The 17,308-nt window shown below is 45.5% G+C and overlaps 1 protein-coding gene across 4 annotated transcripts in view; it reads right to left on the reverse strand.

Annotated features, from left to right (window-relative positions):
* Window positions 1-2,708: 2,708 nt before the first annotated feature.
* Window positions 2,709-17,308, reverse strand: part of LOC147033755 (uncharacterized) — a 31,259-nt gene continuing 16,659 nt past the window's right edge. For all 4 annotated transcript variants that reach the window (XM_085870266.1, XM_085870272.1, XM_085870281.1 and 1 more), the window contains exon 5: window positions 2,709-3,258. In XM_085870266.1, the coding sequence (XP_085726392.1) occupies window positions 3,234-3,258 (25 nt within the window). In that variant the 3' untranslated portion in view covers window positions 2,709-3,233. The remainder of the gene's footprint in view (window positions 3,259-17,308) is intronic.

Below are 17,308 nucleotides of genomic sequence, written 5' to 3' on the forward strand. Positions count from 1 at the left end.
CAAGCCATGCCATTTTCCAGTCAAGCCACCTGTTCAGCAAAGCCACCTGCTTTACCACTCGCCTGCTGTCACTTTTTGCTGTGGGCTATAAAGGCCGAAGACCCTGTTTCAAGGCCACATAGGCCGATTTTATCTTATTACTTGTTGGGCCACAAGGACCATTTGCTTCAATGTATTGAGCTACACGGGCCAAAGACTCCTTACTGTGGGACGCCTCATGGGCCCTTTGTGCAATTGGTATTGGGCCACAAAGACCAGTTGTGTAGAGGCCATTTGGGCAAAGGACAGCACCAGGTGCTGACAGGCCCTGTGGTCATCGAGGACATTTGTAGTGCTGGGATCCAGGGTCTTGATAGTCAGCGTTAGGGGAGGGGTCTGATATCGGGTGGGGTGAGGTCCAGATTTAAGACGCTTCGTAAACTCTTCAGAGAAAGAAGACGAGGCCTTCCTGGTGCATCCACCCCCATCCCAACTCCGTATTGTTTCAAAATTGCATCTGGATGTAATAGTTTAAGTTACATGCTTGGTGGATGGATGAGTCGGATTATTGGAGCGATGCAATCGACTCGGGTTTAATGCTGTTCGTGAATTCTGCACATGCGGGTTGTAAGACCCGGGTGGGGAGTTGTCTTGCATGATAACTCCCAATGGAGTTATGCCCAATATTGCTCCCCCTTCTGAATGCAGACTCCAGATTGTGAAGGGGGAAGGTGGGGGTGATGTTGTGGAAATAACTCCGAGGGGTTAATACCGCTGACAATAGAACGGTTATTTCCTTAAAGTGAATGTCTAGACGCAAGAGTCAATGATGCTATTACATTATGTGTTGCTTTTATTTCTAATGAAAATATATCAATCCATCCCAATGTCTCTGTCGCAAATTAACAACCCTTTTCACCTCATTTTTACTGTTTTACGCTCTGTAATCTGTAATTTATGTGCTTTTTAGCATTTCACTCAGCTGGCGGCACAAGTTTTGGCACCAAAAGCCACCTGACCATCGCAACTGGGCCGTGATACCTCAAAGCTTGAGGGTGAGAAGTCACTCCGCCCACCTGACTGAAGAAGCATCCAATGGGGAGTGAAAGGGAGGAGCGTGGAACGTCATCGGTGACATGTACACCAGAGACCATAAAGGTGGGAGCAACAACGGAAGTGGGAGGAGAATCCCAAGAGCAACAAGTAGAGAGCCACGTCTGACCAAGAGCTGCCATGCAAAGCCACGCCCCCACCCAGCTGGATCCTCCGCCTCTCTCTCCCCCCCTTTCTCCTGAGCCCATGGGACGTTCACCTCGTCACCTGTCATCACTGTATTGCAACTCTTCTGTATTGTCCTTCCCGCTTTGTCACTCTCATGTGGTGTGTCTGATCGGGCCCTCAGGCTTAGGATATTTAAGGAATCCCGTTCTTTCACTTGGGTTGTAGGCGCGCATCGGTCTGGGTTAAAGGGCTGTTGCCATTTATTTATTACGTACTAGTTGCTTCTTGTATATTCCCTTCTCCGTCACTTGTAATTAAACCTACCTGGTCTTCGGGGTGAATTCTGGCCGTTGTGGTCCTCCTTGGCAATTATAAGAAGGACTTGTTGAGGTAATTGTCTGCAGTTCTCAATACTGCACACCTGAACTGCGTATCACGTCAGGCTCAATGAGCCTAATTAACATAAGACGTGTGACGCTTCATCAGCATGACGCTGGGCCAATTCGGACTTCCAATCCGTATGGTATCTCGGCATTAGACACGTAATCTGGTGGGGAAGACCCCGAAGCAGTTGACCGTAAAGGTAGCATTGAGGTGACGCACCGGATTCAAACCGGGCAACTGTGATGACTATAACAATATTAGGTACCACTTAGCATCAATACCAGGTTGCCCATAAAAATTTGCAATGAAATTACACGCTGCAGATTTTGGCCCATGTTCTTTGTGTGTATTTGTAGATTCCAGATTGTAATATGAATTTAAATTCATCTTCTTGTAACAGAAAAAAATAATAACAAAAGGACCTTCAAAACAGGTAATTCTTGAGAAGAGTCCATCTCATGGGTCATGTCTGAAACTGGTAATTAAAAGGGGTGGTGGTGAATTGTTTAATTAAATTGGGTATAGAGGCAAGGCCGAGCCCAAAAGCATTGTTTAATTATTTACTTGCTTGATCATCAAATTATTTCATTCGTTTCAGTGGAGGGCCAGAACCATCATTATCATAAAACTACCTCCTGTAGTTCACTCACCTGTCAATACCTGGAATGGTGGTACATTCCTTTTAGCCAAAGTGACATAGGGCAATCATTTCAAACTCTGAGCTGATGGAGACTTCAGTTGGAGGTATAAAATAATGATGCCACATCACTTGGCAGCCCCATCTTTCCTGCTGCACACTCTACATTATAAAAGGAGATGTGTCTGTCGTCTCTTAGTCATGCTATAACTTGAGAACGGATTATTGCATTTCAATGAAACCAACGACAGTGGATTCAGGGTAATTCCCAAGAAAGTTTGTGATGCAAAAAATATAAATAAAAAAATGGAAGGAAGGTTTGTGAATGGGCACACGTGGCAAAACTTCAAACGTCAACTTGTGATGCTAGTTATCCCCGCATGGAGGGCAGGATCTCCCTTTTTTGTTCTTGCTCCGTAGATTAGCTATCGCAGCAAAGCTCGGTATTTCCGTCAGCGACGGGTCTTATATGCTAGCAACAGTGATATCTGCAGCAGGGCATCAAACTTTTATTTCAATAATAAAGATGGGTGGGGTGCACCGAAAGCAGAAGGAGATGCGGCCATTGCAAAGAAATAATGAAGTCAATCTGAATCAGCTGATGCCACCAGAAATCCCACACTTAGGTAACCGCCCTGGGTCAACCCAGCTTTAATCACCATCAACATCTAAATCCATAGCCAATGAAAATTCCCCTTTACTTATCACATTGGTAACTTGTTTATGTAACTCATTACAACCAACGATGGTGCGGGAAATACAAAAGAAAGCAATCGTTGATATATGAGCCTCGGCGAGGACCGACCACGACTGCTTTTAACAAAATTTGTCAGTACGGACAAATTGTCACATGTTAGTATAATTTCAACTTTAACGAGTAAAAACAATGCTCTCAGAAAGCATAATCAGGCAATGATTGCTGGGCAGTCTGTGGTTGTGCATTGATGAAGGAACGTTCACCTGGCCAGTGTGAAATGATTTGCTGCCTCCTGTTCTGCAATTGCTCCACAATCTACTTGGCTCCCCCATAGGACAACCTGTACAAAATGCACGTACATACGTAATCAGACAACGTCAAGAAAACCAATTGATGAGTTAGAACCAGAATCTATGACTTGAAATTGCCACAAAAACTGATTTATGATATAATTGGGTAACTTACAATTCTTGTTCGCACAACCCGGCAGCAGTTTACAACACTGTGAGGCCAGAGATCTAACAATTGTGAGCTCGGATATCCAGATGGGTCAAGTCCATAAATGGGATACACTATCAGCCATAATCTTTCTTGAACAAACCATATTTCAAAGTTGGTCTCCAAGGCCAATCGCCAAACAGGCATCCTCCGTCATGTAAAGTTCTTCCTTGGCACAACTGAACTCTTATCCACATACAAGGCCTTCATCCACAGCTTGATGGAATACCGCTCTCCCCTCTGGGCTGGAGCCCCCGACTCACATCGTATCTGGTTCAGCTTGACACCATGGAAACCAAAGCCTTGAAGATAATTGGAATCTCTCGTGATTAAGTCGAGTCCATGGGCCTATGACTTTGCCATTGAAGCCGAGTCAATGGGCCTATGACTTCACCATCACAGACAGATGGGTGGCTTCTCTGTCTTCTACTGCCTCATTCCTGGTTTTGTGTCTCCTGTTCTCCCCCCCCCCCAATCCCCCACAAGTTTCTGTAGGGTGCACACAGTCCACCAGCAATCCCCTTCTGGTGAAACTCCCAAAATCCAGAATGACTGCTCATCTCCACTCATTCGTTAGTCTTCCCCCCCCCCCCCCACCTGTGGAATCAACGTTCTCCCTCCAGATCTTCAAGGCAGCTGTTCACCACCATTTATGATCATCCCCGATCCAGAACCATGATAGTTTCTACCCCTGTTAACTCCCTCTAGCCCCCATCCAAGCTCATCTCCTTCCTTCCTGAGACTTTGCTTCTGTATCCATCTTGTCCACCCCATACGTCCTCTTCTACCCCTTATTCTTCCCCACAACGCTTGGTTGTCCAAGTGTCCCTCTGTTTTATTCCGAGACCTGCTGTTGGAGCTCCCCCTTATCTTGATGCTGTTCCTTTTTTCTGTTGCATCCTGATCTGTTAGAACTGTGCTCTCGCTCTTCTACGAGCCTTGACTTTGTATACAAAAAAAGAAAAGGACAAAAAATGTTTTAACCTCCCAAATGGGTTCATTTATAGCCAAGTTGTACCACGGGGAGCAAAAGATTAACACCACCTTGACAATACATAACATGAATAATCTATTGCAGACGTACAATGATGGAAAGTGAAAAACATTGGAACAAAAAAAACCAATAACGATCCTGAACTAGAAAGAGCAATCAGAGATTGCAGACCCTCAGCAGAACTTGTTTTGTGTGGTGTATTTTGTGTGGCAAATAAAAAGAGGGATGTACTAAATGAAAGGTCATTGATTGCAAATGAAAGGTCTAAATGGTCTAGTTGTAAATGTCTAATGGTCAAAGGTCTGAAAAGTTGCAAAGGTCAAATGGTCTGAGGGTTGAAAGGTTTGAAAATGTCTAAAGGGTCGAAATGGTCTCAAGTGTCTGAAGGATTTGAAAAGGTTGGAGGGGTCTAAAGGGTGTAATTTAAGGTCTAAAGGGTAAGAATTGTCTGAGGGGGTCTAAAGGGTCTTAAAATGTATAAAAAGTATCTAAAGGTCATCAAAGGGGTCAACAGGGTATTAAAAGGTAAACAACAGGCAGCATGTGTGGGCAGTGGTGAGGGTACAGCGGGAGCAGGCAGTGGTGAGTGTGCAGCAGGAGCAGGCAGTGGTGAGGGTGCAGTGAATGTGGGCAGTGGTGAGGGTGCAAAAGGAGCAGGCAGTGGTGAGTGTGCAGCAGAAGCAGGTAGTGGTGAGGGTGCAGCAATAACAGGCAGTGGTGAGGATGCAGCGAGTGTGGGCAGTGGTGAGGGTGCAGCGAGTGTGGACAGTGATGAGGGTGTAGCAGGAGCAGGCAGTGGTGATGCTGCAGCAGGAGCAGGCAGTGGTGAGGGCGCAGCAGGAGCAGGCAGTGGTGAGGGTGCAGCGAGTGAGGGCAGTGGTGAGGGTACAGCGTGTATGGGCAGTGGTGAGGGTGCATCGAATGTGGGCAGTAGTGAGGGTGCAGCGAGTGCGGGCAGTGGTGAAGGTGCAGCGAGTGCGGGCAGTGGTGAGGGTGCAGCGAGTGCGGGCAGTGGTGAGGGTACAGCATGTGCGAGCAGTGGTGATAGTGCAGGAGGAGCAGGCAGTGGTGAGGGTGCAGCGAGTGTGGGCAGTGGTGAGGGTGAAAAAGGAACAGGCAGTGGTGAGTGTGCAGCATGAGCAGGCAGTGGTGAGGGTGCAGCAAGAACAGGCAGTGGTGAGGGTGCAGCGAGTGTGGACAGTGATGAGGGTGTAGCAGGAGCAGGCAGTGGTGATGGTACAGCAGGAGCAGGCAGTGGTGATGGTGCAGCAGGAGCAGGCAGTGGTGATGGTGCAGCAGGAGCAGGCAGTGGTGATGGTGCAGCAGGAGCAGGCAGTGGTGATGGTGCAGCAGGAGCAGGCAGTGGTGAGGGTGCAGCGAGTGAGGGCAGTGGTGAGGGTGCAGCGAGTGCGGGCAGTGGTGAGGGTGCAGCGAGTGCGGGCAGTGGTGAGGGTGCAGCGAGTGCGGGCAGTGGTGAGGGTGCAGCGAGTGCGGGTAGTGGTGAGGGTGCAGCAGGAGCAGGCAGGGGTGAGGGTACAGTGTGTGCGGGCAGTGGTGAGAGTGCAGCAGGAGCAGGCAGTGGTGAGGGTGCAGCGAGTGTGGGCAGTGGTGAGGGTGAAAAAGGAGCAGGCAGTGGTGAGTGCGCAGCGTGTGTGGGCTGTGATGAGGGTACAGCTTGTACGGGCAGTGGTGAGGGTGCAGCGTGTGCGGGCAGTGATGAGGGTGTAGCAGGAGCAGGCAGTAGTGATGGTGCAGCAGGAGCAGGCAGTGGTGATGGTGCAGCAGGAGCAGGCAGTGGTGAGGGTGCAGCAGGAGCAGGTAGTGGTGAGGATGCAGCGAGTGTGAGCAATGGTGAGGGCGCAGCGAGTGTGGGCAGTGGTGAGTTCACAGCGAGTGCGGCAGTGGTGAGGGCGCAGCGTGTACGGGCAGTGGTGAGGGCGCAGCGTGTGCGGGCAGTAATGAGGGTGCAGCGTGTCTGGGCAGTGGTGAGGGTGCAGCGTGTGCGGGCAGTGGTGGGGGTGCAGCGTGTGCAGGCAGTGGTGAGGGTGCAGCATGTGCAGGCAGTGGTGAGTGTGCAGCAGGAACAGGCAGTGGTGAGGGTGCAGCGAGTGCGGGCAGTGGTGACGGCAAGGCGGGAGCGGGCAGTGGTGAGGGTACAGCATGTGCGGGCAGTGGTGAGAGTGCAGCATGAGAAGGCAGTGGCGAGGGTGCAGTGAGTGTGGGCAGTGGTGAGGGTGAAAAAGAGCAGGCAGTGGTGAGGGTGCAGCAAGAACAGGCAGTGGTGAGTGCGCAGCGTGTGTGGGCTGTGATGAGGGTGCAGCAGGAACAGGCAGTGGTGAGGGTGCAGCGAGTGTGGGCAGTGGTGAGGGTAAGGCGGGAGCGGGCAGTGGTGAGGGTAAGGCGGGAGCGGGCAATGGTGAGGGTAAGGCGGGAGCGGGCAGTGGTGAGGGCAAGGCGGGAGCGGGCAGTGGTGAGGGTAAGGCGGGAGCGGGCAGTGGTGAGGGTAAGGCGGGAGCGGGCACTGCTGAGGGCAAGGCGGGGGCGGGCAGTGGTGAGGGTAAGGTGGGAGCGGGCAGTGTTGAGGCCAAGGGGGGAGGGCGTAGTGGTGAGGGTGCAGTGGGAGCAAACAGTGGTGAAGCAGCCATTACAAGCATTGATGCATGTGTAGTGAGTGCAGGCAGTGATGAGGCAAGGTGAGGGTGCAGGATGTGCAGGTAGTGGAGAGGGTGGAGGAAGTGGAGAGTATGCAGGCAGTGGAGAGGGGGAGGCAGTGGAGAGGGTGCAGGGAGTGCAAGCAGTGGTAAATGTGCCGCAATGGAGATTGGTTGGAATGACGTCTGGGAGACAGTTTTTTGGAGGTAATGATGAGATTATTAAACGATGTCGATTCTTCATTCTGCAGATAGAATGATACACGCAACCAACCAACATACTTGAAAACTCTTCGATTTTTGCAAGTAACAAACAAACAAGCAAACACCAAAATGCAATACCTTCTCCTCTGGCGAGCGTAACTCGAAATATCTGGACCAGCAGTGGAAGAAAAAGAGCAAGGGGAAGGAGTAAAGTGAAATTGGGAAGAAGGGTTAAGGGTTCGGGTTAGGGAAGAAATCACTAAAGGGATCAGGCCGAAAGGAGGATCAGTTGGTCAGCTCAAGTGAAGATCGGTTTGAACCAGCCACAGTGCACTTCGTGCAAGTGCATGTTCAAATGTCCCGGCACATCCGCAAACTATCGGGTTGAGTGAAAAAGTCTGGAATAAACTCATAAGCTAAAGGGCACTCGGTAGAGAGCATCCCTCCGCCACGTAATGCCTGATCCACGAGAACATATCTGGTCCAATACATTTTTGAACTAGAACGGGCACTCATAGAGCGCATACCTTCGCCGCCACTACTTTTTTGTTCTTGGTATGAGTGTGGGGAACTGGTTTCATATTAATGGTCTTATGACACAAACCACATATCTATATAATGTCATGACCCCCCCCCCCGACTTTCGGGGGCTACGGACTAAACAACAATCAACTCACGTCGTTTTGGCGAGTCTTCACTCGCAAGCTCGGTGAATATGTTTCAACAAGAGAAGGTAATCTCATTTGATGCTGGTTTCATGCAAATCGAATAAGAATTGACTGAGTTATGCTGAAAACCGCATATTTTTCAAGGGCGTGACCCCCCCCCCCCGACATTTTACCCCAACCGGTGACATGTGTTATGACGTCATTGTGTCACAAGATTGGGCATTAAATTCTGAACATTTTGGTGCTGGGTTAATGTAAAGCGGACAAGAATTGACCGCGTTATGACAAAAACCGCATATTTTTCAAGGTCATGACCCCCCTGACCTTTGACCCCTAACCGGTAACAAGAGTATGGGCATCATTGTGTCATATTTCATATCACAAGATGAGGCGTTGAATTCTGAACATTTTGGCGTTAGTTGCATGCAAATTGAATAAAAATTGACCGTGTTATCGTAAAGAGACGATTTTGACCTTTTCTTGACCTTGACCTTTGACCCGAACGATCCCAAAATCTAATCGAATGCTTCCTGGCTAATAACCAATCATCCCACCAAATTTCATGCAATTCGGTTTAATACTTTTTGAGTTATACGAATCACAAGATTACAAACAAACAAATAAATAAATAAATAAATAAATAAATAAATAAATAAATAAATAAATACACGCCGACCAAAACATAACCTTTCGCAGAATGCGAAGGTAAATATCATGCTATGTGTATATCGTTTTTGGCCCTCTCTCATGCGTGAAGAATCGCTTTAATAATTTCATAATTCTTGTATCCAGATGTGGATCCGAATCTTCACCAAAATTGAATCAATTAGTCATGGTCACACACACAACATGTCCACCAAGTTTAATCCGAATCCATCCACAACTTTTTGAGATATCCTGCACACAGACAGACAGACAAACAAACAAACAAACAAGCAGTCATAGACTGGTACTAACGAAATCGTCAACTTGACCTCTGACCTTGTCTAATAAAAGCTGTCTCTAGAGAAGGTAGCGACGCAAACCAGAAGTTTCTACGATGATTCTGTACCAAACCATAAAAAAATCGAATGTTTGACCTCACTGTGACCTTGACCTTTGACCGATTTTGACCAAAATCTAAACAGCGCCAGCCATCATCCTTCTGAATCACGTGGTGCAATTTGATATTGGTTGCTTCTTCCATTCTCGAGTTACCGCGGATTAACGTAATGTAAAGGTCACACTCGACGCCCCCCCCCCCAACTCGAAAGGACGCCGGGGTGAGCGCAATGACGTCAGCGCGCACACGCAGTTTTGCGTGACTCAACGACGCGTCTGCTCGAGTGCACTGCGCCATGTGACGAGCCGTGACGCGGCGGGTGAAATATTTTTATACAATCTTAAAACGTCTCCAAAACATCCGATTTTTACAAGAATTTCGACAACCGAGTGTTAAGCATCCTAAGCGATCGCAAAAACCGAAGACAAAATTAAAATAGAAGTTAAAACGAACTCGTAACGTCGACCGAAGCAAAAATACTCCATTTCTCCACAGGAATTTACGGAATTATTTAATATTATTTTATAACACTGAAATTTTTAAAACAGCCGTAATAGAGTAAATTTGTCGTTTGACCCCAAAAAAATTGATACAAAAGGTTTTTCAATGGTTTTGGTTAGGTTTTGACCTCCAAAATAACATACTAAAAATCTACTCAAATCCACCTACTGGAAAGGGCCTATTTTCAAGATGGCGTCCAAAATGGCCGCCGTGGGCTTAAATTTCAATAGAATGTGCAATAGCTGGCCTACATTTGTGATTTTTGTGTCAATTTCTATGTTTTGGAGGTCAACAAATCCAATGAAACCATTTTCAAAGCTGATCAGTGATGGGAAAAAACTTAAATCCAAGATGGCGTCCAAAATGGCCCCCAAAATGGCCGCCATGGGCATAAAATTGCTACTAAATTGTCAATAAATACCGTGCATGTGTGATATATGTGTCGATTTCTATGTGTTGGCGGTCAACAAATCCACTGATATCATTTTCAAAGTTGATCAGTGATGGAAAAGCCTTAAATTCAAGATGGCGTCCAAAATGACCCCCCAAAATGGCCGCCATTGGCATAAATTTGCTACTAAATTGTCAATAAATGCTGTGCTTGTGTGATGTATGTGTCGATTTCTATGTTTTGGAGGTCAACAAATCACCTGATATCATTTTCAGAGTTGACTAGTGATGGTAAGGCCTTAAATCCAAGATGGCGTCCAAAATGCCCCGCCCCCCCCCCAAATGGCCACCATGGGCGTGTACTTGTTTTAAAACAGGTAATAAATGGACTACATTTGTAGTGTTTGTGTTTATTCCTATGTTTTGGAGGTCATGCCCAATCCTTCAAATAGTGTCCACCTGAAAAGTTGTCCCATGTATAGTGATCAGAATTAATTGACCATCTTGTACATGACATAAATAAAAATATGCTTTGGTAATTTAGAAAGTAATAAATTAATCGGCTCTCACAATGATCACCATTTCCTCTAGAACGTACTTTCAATTAAAATACCTTCAAGTTAGGGTAAATCGAAAACATCAACGAAAGTTCGTTCATTGAAGTAGCATTTACCATAGATAAACTATGCTTCCTCTTCGTCCTCCGATACTGTCTTGTTGAAAGGATTTTCGCAGGTATCAAGTTGATATGGTCTGCAGACGCTGTGGCATGGCAGACCGTATCCCCTACAGTTACAGTGACTTGTGCTACAGCCAGTTGTGCAGTTGCATCGGATCATCTTCAACAACTTTTCTGGAGCAGCGTCCTTGTCTGACATGACTAGAACTAGTTTATTGTCCTCCAGTTTCCAACCCCAGTCTGTTGCCTTCAAGTTTCCGTTCCTCCCCATCCAGACCATAATCTGATAGTATACTCTCAGAGAGTGAAACCTTGTTGAAGACGCTGTTTGTGGCAGACGTTCTGGGGTGACAAACGACTTAGCTGAAGCCAGTTTCTTCACAAAGACATTATATCACAACTTGGCGAGGGAATCACAGGGATGTCCTCCAAATAATACTTTCATGGCATTGTTGCCGTTTTCCACGACCATGTCTCTTGTTTGGTTGGGACAAGGAAGGTGTTTGCACAAGTCTTGATTGCTGAATCCCCCTTTGCCAGTTTCTGAAATGCTGACTTTTTTCCAATTCCAAATACTCGAGATGTCGAGTCACACCCAGTGAAGGCATGAAGGAAGAGAAGATGTGGGCATAGCTCTTCACCCAATGATACTTTCAACTGGTTGATATTGTGCACCTTCCAGTTCCTGGATGAATTGTCAGAACGAAAATACAGTTCTTTGCTGTCGACGCTAGCGTAATGCAATAATAGCACCAACAGATCTGTATCTTCTCCAATCAGGGTAGTTGATTGTTGGTATGACGATGTCACTGCCGCTTTTACTATGTCTACATCGGCATCCCCTGGTGCATGAATTACGTTCAAGCCAATTTTCTTCATTTCCTCACTGATGAGGTTGATGAGCTGTTGCTTGTTGGAGCTCCTGGACAGGAACTCATCCTTTTTGCCAGAGAATTCTGTTCCAGGTGTGAAGCTGACTTCGGGATGAACGATATGGCCACGGCGCTTGTGTGTATTGTCCTTAACAGATGGTCCATCATCATAACCATCAAAAACGACTGTTGCTTTTCCATAGTGACGAATAGTGAAGTCAGCATACGACTTGGCTATCACATTGAAACTGTCCCCGGCTGTCCATGACAAACGATGCAGCAAGGAGCCACCATCAAGAACATAGTGCTCAGTTTGGGGAACAGAGTCAGACACGGTATCATTTGACACTTTGGCAGAATGGTCTCTGATAGCTTGAACTAATTGAGGTTTGTCAGCCTTTCTGAAAATACCTATACCCTCAAACAGGGCAGGGGGAAATGGGCTCAGCTCATAGCCCATGACATCTTCCAACGAAATGTCTCCTGTTTTTGACACAACAAGAAATCTCTGAAAGAGTAGAGCAGGGTCAATTGCTCTGTCTGGACCAAGTTTGACTGAAGATACATCTCCAAGTGTTTTGGCTCTGTCTTTTCGTTTGAAGGAAGATGTGAAAGCGGGTTTATTGACCATACTTTCCATAATCTTCTCTCAAAACAGACTTATGCTCGTGGACATTCACATCCGACGCGGCCACCACTCCAGTCACAACATTTCTTAGTGAGGGATCTGGAGAAAACGGAGAGCATTCACTGAGTTTTGAACTGATTTTGGCTCGGTCAGAAGCATCTCTTTCCATCCTTGCACCACTAGATTCCTTGTGTTGTTCACTAGTCGTGTACAAAAGATCAGTGAATTCCTGCATCGCACTGTTATATTCCGACGTGACCGGCATTGACATTGTCCATAGAGACCGTTGTTCTTCACCCATCCCACTTCCGTGTGTTAGGCCACCAGTGCTCTTCAGGGATCTCATCAAGGTCTGTTCGATGACAAGATCAGGGCTTCGACCCACCCAGAACTTATTACGCCATCCATTTTGGACGCCATCTTGGATTTAAGGCTTTTCCATCACTGATCAACTTTGAAAATGATTTCAATAGATTTGTTGACCTCCAAAACATAGAAATTGACACAAAAATCGCAAATATAGGCCAACTAGTGCCCATTCTATGGCAATTTAAGCCCATGGCGGCCATTTTGGACGCCATCTTGAAAATAGGCCCTTTCCGGTAGGTGGATTTGAGTAGACTTTTAGTATGTTATTTTGGAGGTCAAACACTACCCAAAACCGTTAAAAAAACTTTTTGTATCAATTTTTTTGGGGTAAGGCTATTTTTTGTTGTAGATTTACCCGACTATAACTCAATGAATTGACACACAAATTCCGCCGAACTTACCTCGATCTTCCAAACTCACGCTCCGTCAACAATACCTGTGGTAACTTTTCTCGAGTTATCATGTTTTGGATGTTTCACCTCACTGTGACCTTGACCTTTGACCAATTTTGACCAAAATCTAATCAGTGCTAGCCATCACCCCCCCCCCCCCCGAATCACGTGGTGTAATTTGACATTGGTAGCTTCTTCCGTTCTCGAGTTATCGTGCCTACAAACAAACAAACACACAAACAGAGGATGGAAGTGATCAATATACTTACGAAATCTTTACATTTTATGAACTTAGATACAACTGTTTTAGATACAACTTACGAAATCTTTAGATTTCGTAAGTAACAAACAGACAGAGAGTGATGAAAACATCACCCCCTTCACCTTCGGTGGTAGAGGTAACAACATCCAAGACAAAGGAAGTAGCAGAAGTCAGGTGAAATGTGATGGAACCTCAAAGATGTAAGAAGTGGGAATTGACATTCCTCTTGAAGCTGGCAGATAGTGGGATCATGGGAAGCACGTTCCAGGTAGTGAATTCCAAAGCGAGACAGCACGAGGGATAAAACTATCTGCACAGCCTTTCGTTCTGCACTTTGGATTTGCTATATTTCATGGATGTGCAGAGATGGCAAACAGTCTTGCGTCAAAACACTCGTACAGGAGGAAACACATTAGAAAGTCCAGCAGAACATTTACCATGAAAATATCTGGAGAACAGACAAAGAGTGGAAACTGACCTACGGTGAGAGAACAGTTGAAGAGTTGAACCCATCCCCACACCAACCAGGTTAAAAATACATTTCTGGAGCCTATCAAGTAAAGATAAGTGGCAGGCTGGTGCTCAGGTCCAAATGTGACAACAGTACTCCATGAGGGGACGTATCATTGTCTTCTACAGGTACAAAACAGCATCAGGAGGTAAGTACCTCTGCGGTCAATAAAGAAAATGAACTCGCTTGGAAGCACTCTTAGCAATACCAGAAATGTACTTATCCCAACAGAGGTTATAATAGGCAATGTCCTTTGGAAGACCAAGAAGCAGAAGCTCAGATGATTGTGTTAAGGTTGAAGACCCCATGTGCACAGAAGGGAAAAAAAAATTGTTTCTGGAGGGAGACATGGACAACAATTTAGTTTTCTTTGCATTGAAGGTTACCAGCCAATCATTACCCCACTTCAACACATTCTCTAAATCAATGTCTAGTGAAACCCCAACCTCGTTATGAGTAGCGCTGAGTGAATCAGCAGATGTACAGTGAAGATGCATCAGTCCAGATACAACATATGACTCAAGCTTGTGGAGCAGATCCTTGTGTCACAATTTATCAAAGATTTTTGAGATATCCAAAGCAACTAAACGAGCTTCACTCTTGAGCTCCAATGCCCTGTTGAAATGATCTGTAATTAAAGATAGCAGATCACCAGGAGAGCAACAGTGGCGAAAGACATACTGGCAGTCAGTGAGTTCATTGTCTTCCAGATGGATGAGAAGTTGTTCATTCAAAGACCTGACTTATTACAGGAAGCAGGCTGATGGGGCGATAGCCAAGAGCATCTACTCTTAATGGATGAGGTGTGTGTGTGTGTGTGTGTGTGTGTGTGTGTGTGTGTGTGTGTGTGTGTGTGTGTGTGTGTGTGTGTGTGTGTGTGTGTGTGTGTGTGTGTGTGTCATTGATTGTTATCTCCATTTGCGGGTTTGAGGAGATAGAACAAAGTCCTCCTCATACTGAAAGTATCCATCTTTGCTTCAGTGAGGGATCACGGTTCATGGAACAAGCTGTTCAACTTTGTTGTTCTTAGAGTTTTGTTCTGAGGGCTCTTCTTAGGATCGTCACCGAACCCCGGACTACCTCAATTTGTAATTCATTTGTGGAAATATCCCCGGGGTGGTTTTCAAAATCTCAGTGAGGTTCTTCTTTATTATTCCTGTTACTCCAATTATCACTGGTTCAATTTTGATGCTCTTCATTTTTTCAAGAGCTCTTTATCATATTTTTGAGGTTCTGGTATTTGCTCATTTTCTTGAGTTCTGCATTATTAAGCCAAAATCACTGGGTACCGATATTTCAATTAGCAATACCATATCTTCCTTTTTGTTCCTGAGAACGATGTCCGGTCGCAAGGCTATGTTTTCTATGTTCATGCTCGATGGAATCATCAGGTCATACTTGAACATGACGTCCTTATTTTCAACGATTGCCGTTGGTTCGTGTTTCGATGAGTTTTCTGGAACTGGGATGTTGAAATTTTTGCAGATATGCTAATGAATCACTTTGCATACCTTGCTGTGCTGTTGCATGTAAAGTTGTTCTGATAGTTTTTTGCATCGCAAAAGCAAGTGACTCGTACTTTCCGTTTCTGTCTTGCAGAGCCTACACTTGTCTGTCTGGCTCAGTCCCGCCATCTTTTTTAATCCATTGATGTAGTGTCCTTGAACTTGAGCATTTATTGGGTCGCCGAAATAGGTGACCATTATTGTCAGTAATTCTGTCTGTTTGTTTGGATGTTTGTTCGTTTGTCATCAGCATAATTGGTAGTCAACGTGGGCAGATTTTGACCAAACTCGGGTGGTAGGTACATCTTATGACCTTGTGCTTTGGAAATTGTGATGGTTGCTAGGGACGCTTTGGTTCCCTAGCAACAACCGACAAAACCTTCAAAATCGGTACCGTTCACGCGAAATCAATTCCGAAAGCCATTATCACATGTAGGGTGATGAAATTTGGCATGAATGATCTACAGGTGATGCTCTATCAAATATATTCCAGTTTTTGTGATGTATGGAATACTTTATCTGCAGCGCCCCCTACAATTAGGGTATGTGCGAAAATTGGCGAAAATTGAAGGCCCCCTCGTGACCAGGTGAGTGCATCGATACGAATGAAACTTTGCAGGTTCATGGTACTCAATGAGTACTATAACTTTGCCTCAGGACATATTGACCGATTTCGCTTATGTCATGGGTCAAAGGTCAATGAGTGCAAAAATCGATAATATGCGAGAGCTGGAGGTGCCTTCGCGCCAAATGCTACTCCTCCTAGCGTTATGGTCAGATGGTCATGAAAATTCACACTAATTGTCGAGAATACATTGTGCACAAATGATCAAGCTGGATTTTCGATTTAGATCTTTGTTCACCCACAGCACCCCCTAAAACTTTGGGGATTTCCGATTTCAAACCGCATTTTCGGTACTTTTCATTCAAATGAATACCGAGTAGTTATCAGTAGATGGAACTGGATGAGATTTGATATGCATAATCTTAAGGTGATTCCCTATCCGCTATATGACATCCATTTTGCACTATATCTTAGAGTTTCCATGCTCGGCGACCCATTGCCACCTACCGGCTTGATATTTATTATTTATTCTCCGTCCCAATTGAGCTGACCTCTTCTTAGCCATTCCAATGAGCCTTATTTGTCGATCCCAACTCGGTGCAGGTATTTTTTTTATATTATCCTGCTCTTTTGTCGTTCTCCCAGTTGTTGGTGTATATTTGTTGATATTTCTTTTGTCATTTTTGCAATTGTTGGGGCCGTATTAGTTGCCGTTTCATTCTCCTGTGCGGCATCTTCTTTCTGTTCACACCTGTTTTTGGAAATTCCTTGCATGGTGAATTAGGGATACTTTTTCAGGTTTGTTGTGTTCATGTTTGTTCACAAATTGAATCCGATAGTCTGTTGAGCATTTCACATTCTGAGCTAGTCCTACACTTGTCACTCTGTGCACCTGGGTGAGTTCAATCAGGCTGCTCCCTCCCTCATCGCGGCAAGTATATTCTTGGGATGCACTGGTTTTTGTAAAACATTTCGTGGATGGTGAGGTTTTCTTGTTTTGATGTCTGTCTAATTGATTTCTGATTGGGGCCAGTATATTATTCCACAGCTGTATTAGAACAGTGTTACTGCGAGTGAGTTTATGGTTTTGATTTTGTTTCTTCGGGAGGGGTATGTTTTTTATATCAGGATCAGCTTCGTTCTAAGTTGGTGTTCTTTGGCGATTGTTTTGCGCATTTGTTTATGACATATTTGGTGGCCCTCTTCTACTCCGAGGTATTTATATGATGCTTCGTTTTCCAAATGCTGTGTTGTTGTTTCAAGGTCAATTTTTATGTTGTCTGTTTTTGTTGGTTTACCTTGTCTAAATGTGCACTTGGCACATTTATCGAGTCCAAATTCTATTTGAATGTCCTCAGAGAACCAATTTACAATTTACAGCTGTTCTATCAATTTTTTGTCATTCAGTGCGAAGAGCTTTAAATCATCCATGTATAGATGGTGTGTCACCTTTCCTGTTTCTTTGGATGGTCTTCTATTGGTTGTTCGGGTGTATCCGTGTCCTTCTTTGTTGATGAGGTTACTCAGTGGGTCCAGAGCCAGACAAGACAAGAGGGGGGAGAGACTGTCTCACTGGAAGTTCCCACGCCATATTTACACATCTGGTATGTTGATATTTCCTTTTGAGTGGTGCAATATCGTTGTGGTATTCCAGAGCTG

The sequence above is a fragment of the Eptatretus burgeri genome, chromosome 1 (assembly GCF_056783735.1).
Source record: "Eptatretus burgeri isolate ZD-2024b chromosome 1, Ebu_testis_v1, whole genome shotgun sequence".
Lineage (NCBI taxonomy): Eukaryota > Metazoa > Chordata > Myxini > Myxiniformes > Myxinidae > Eptatretus > Eptatretus burgeri.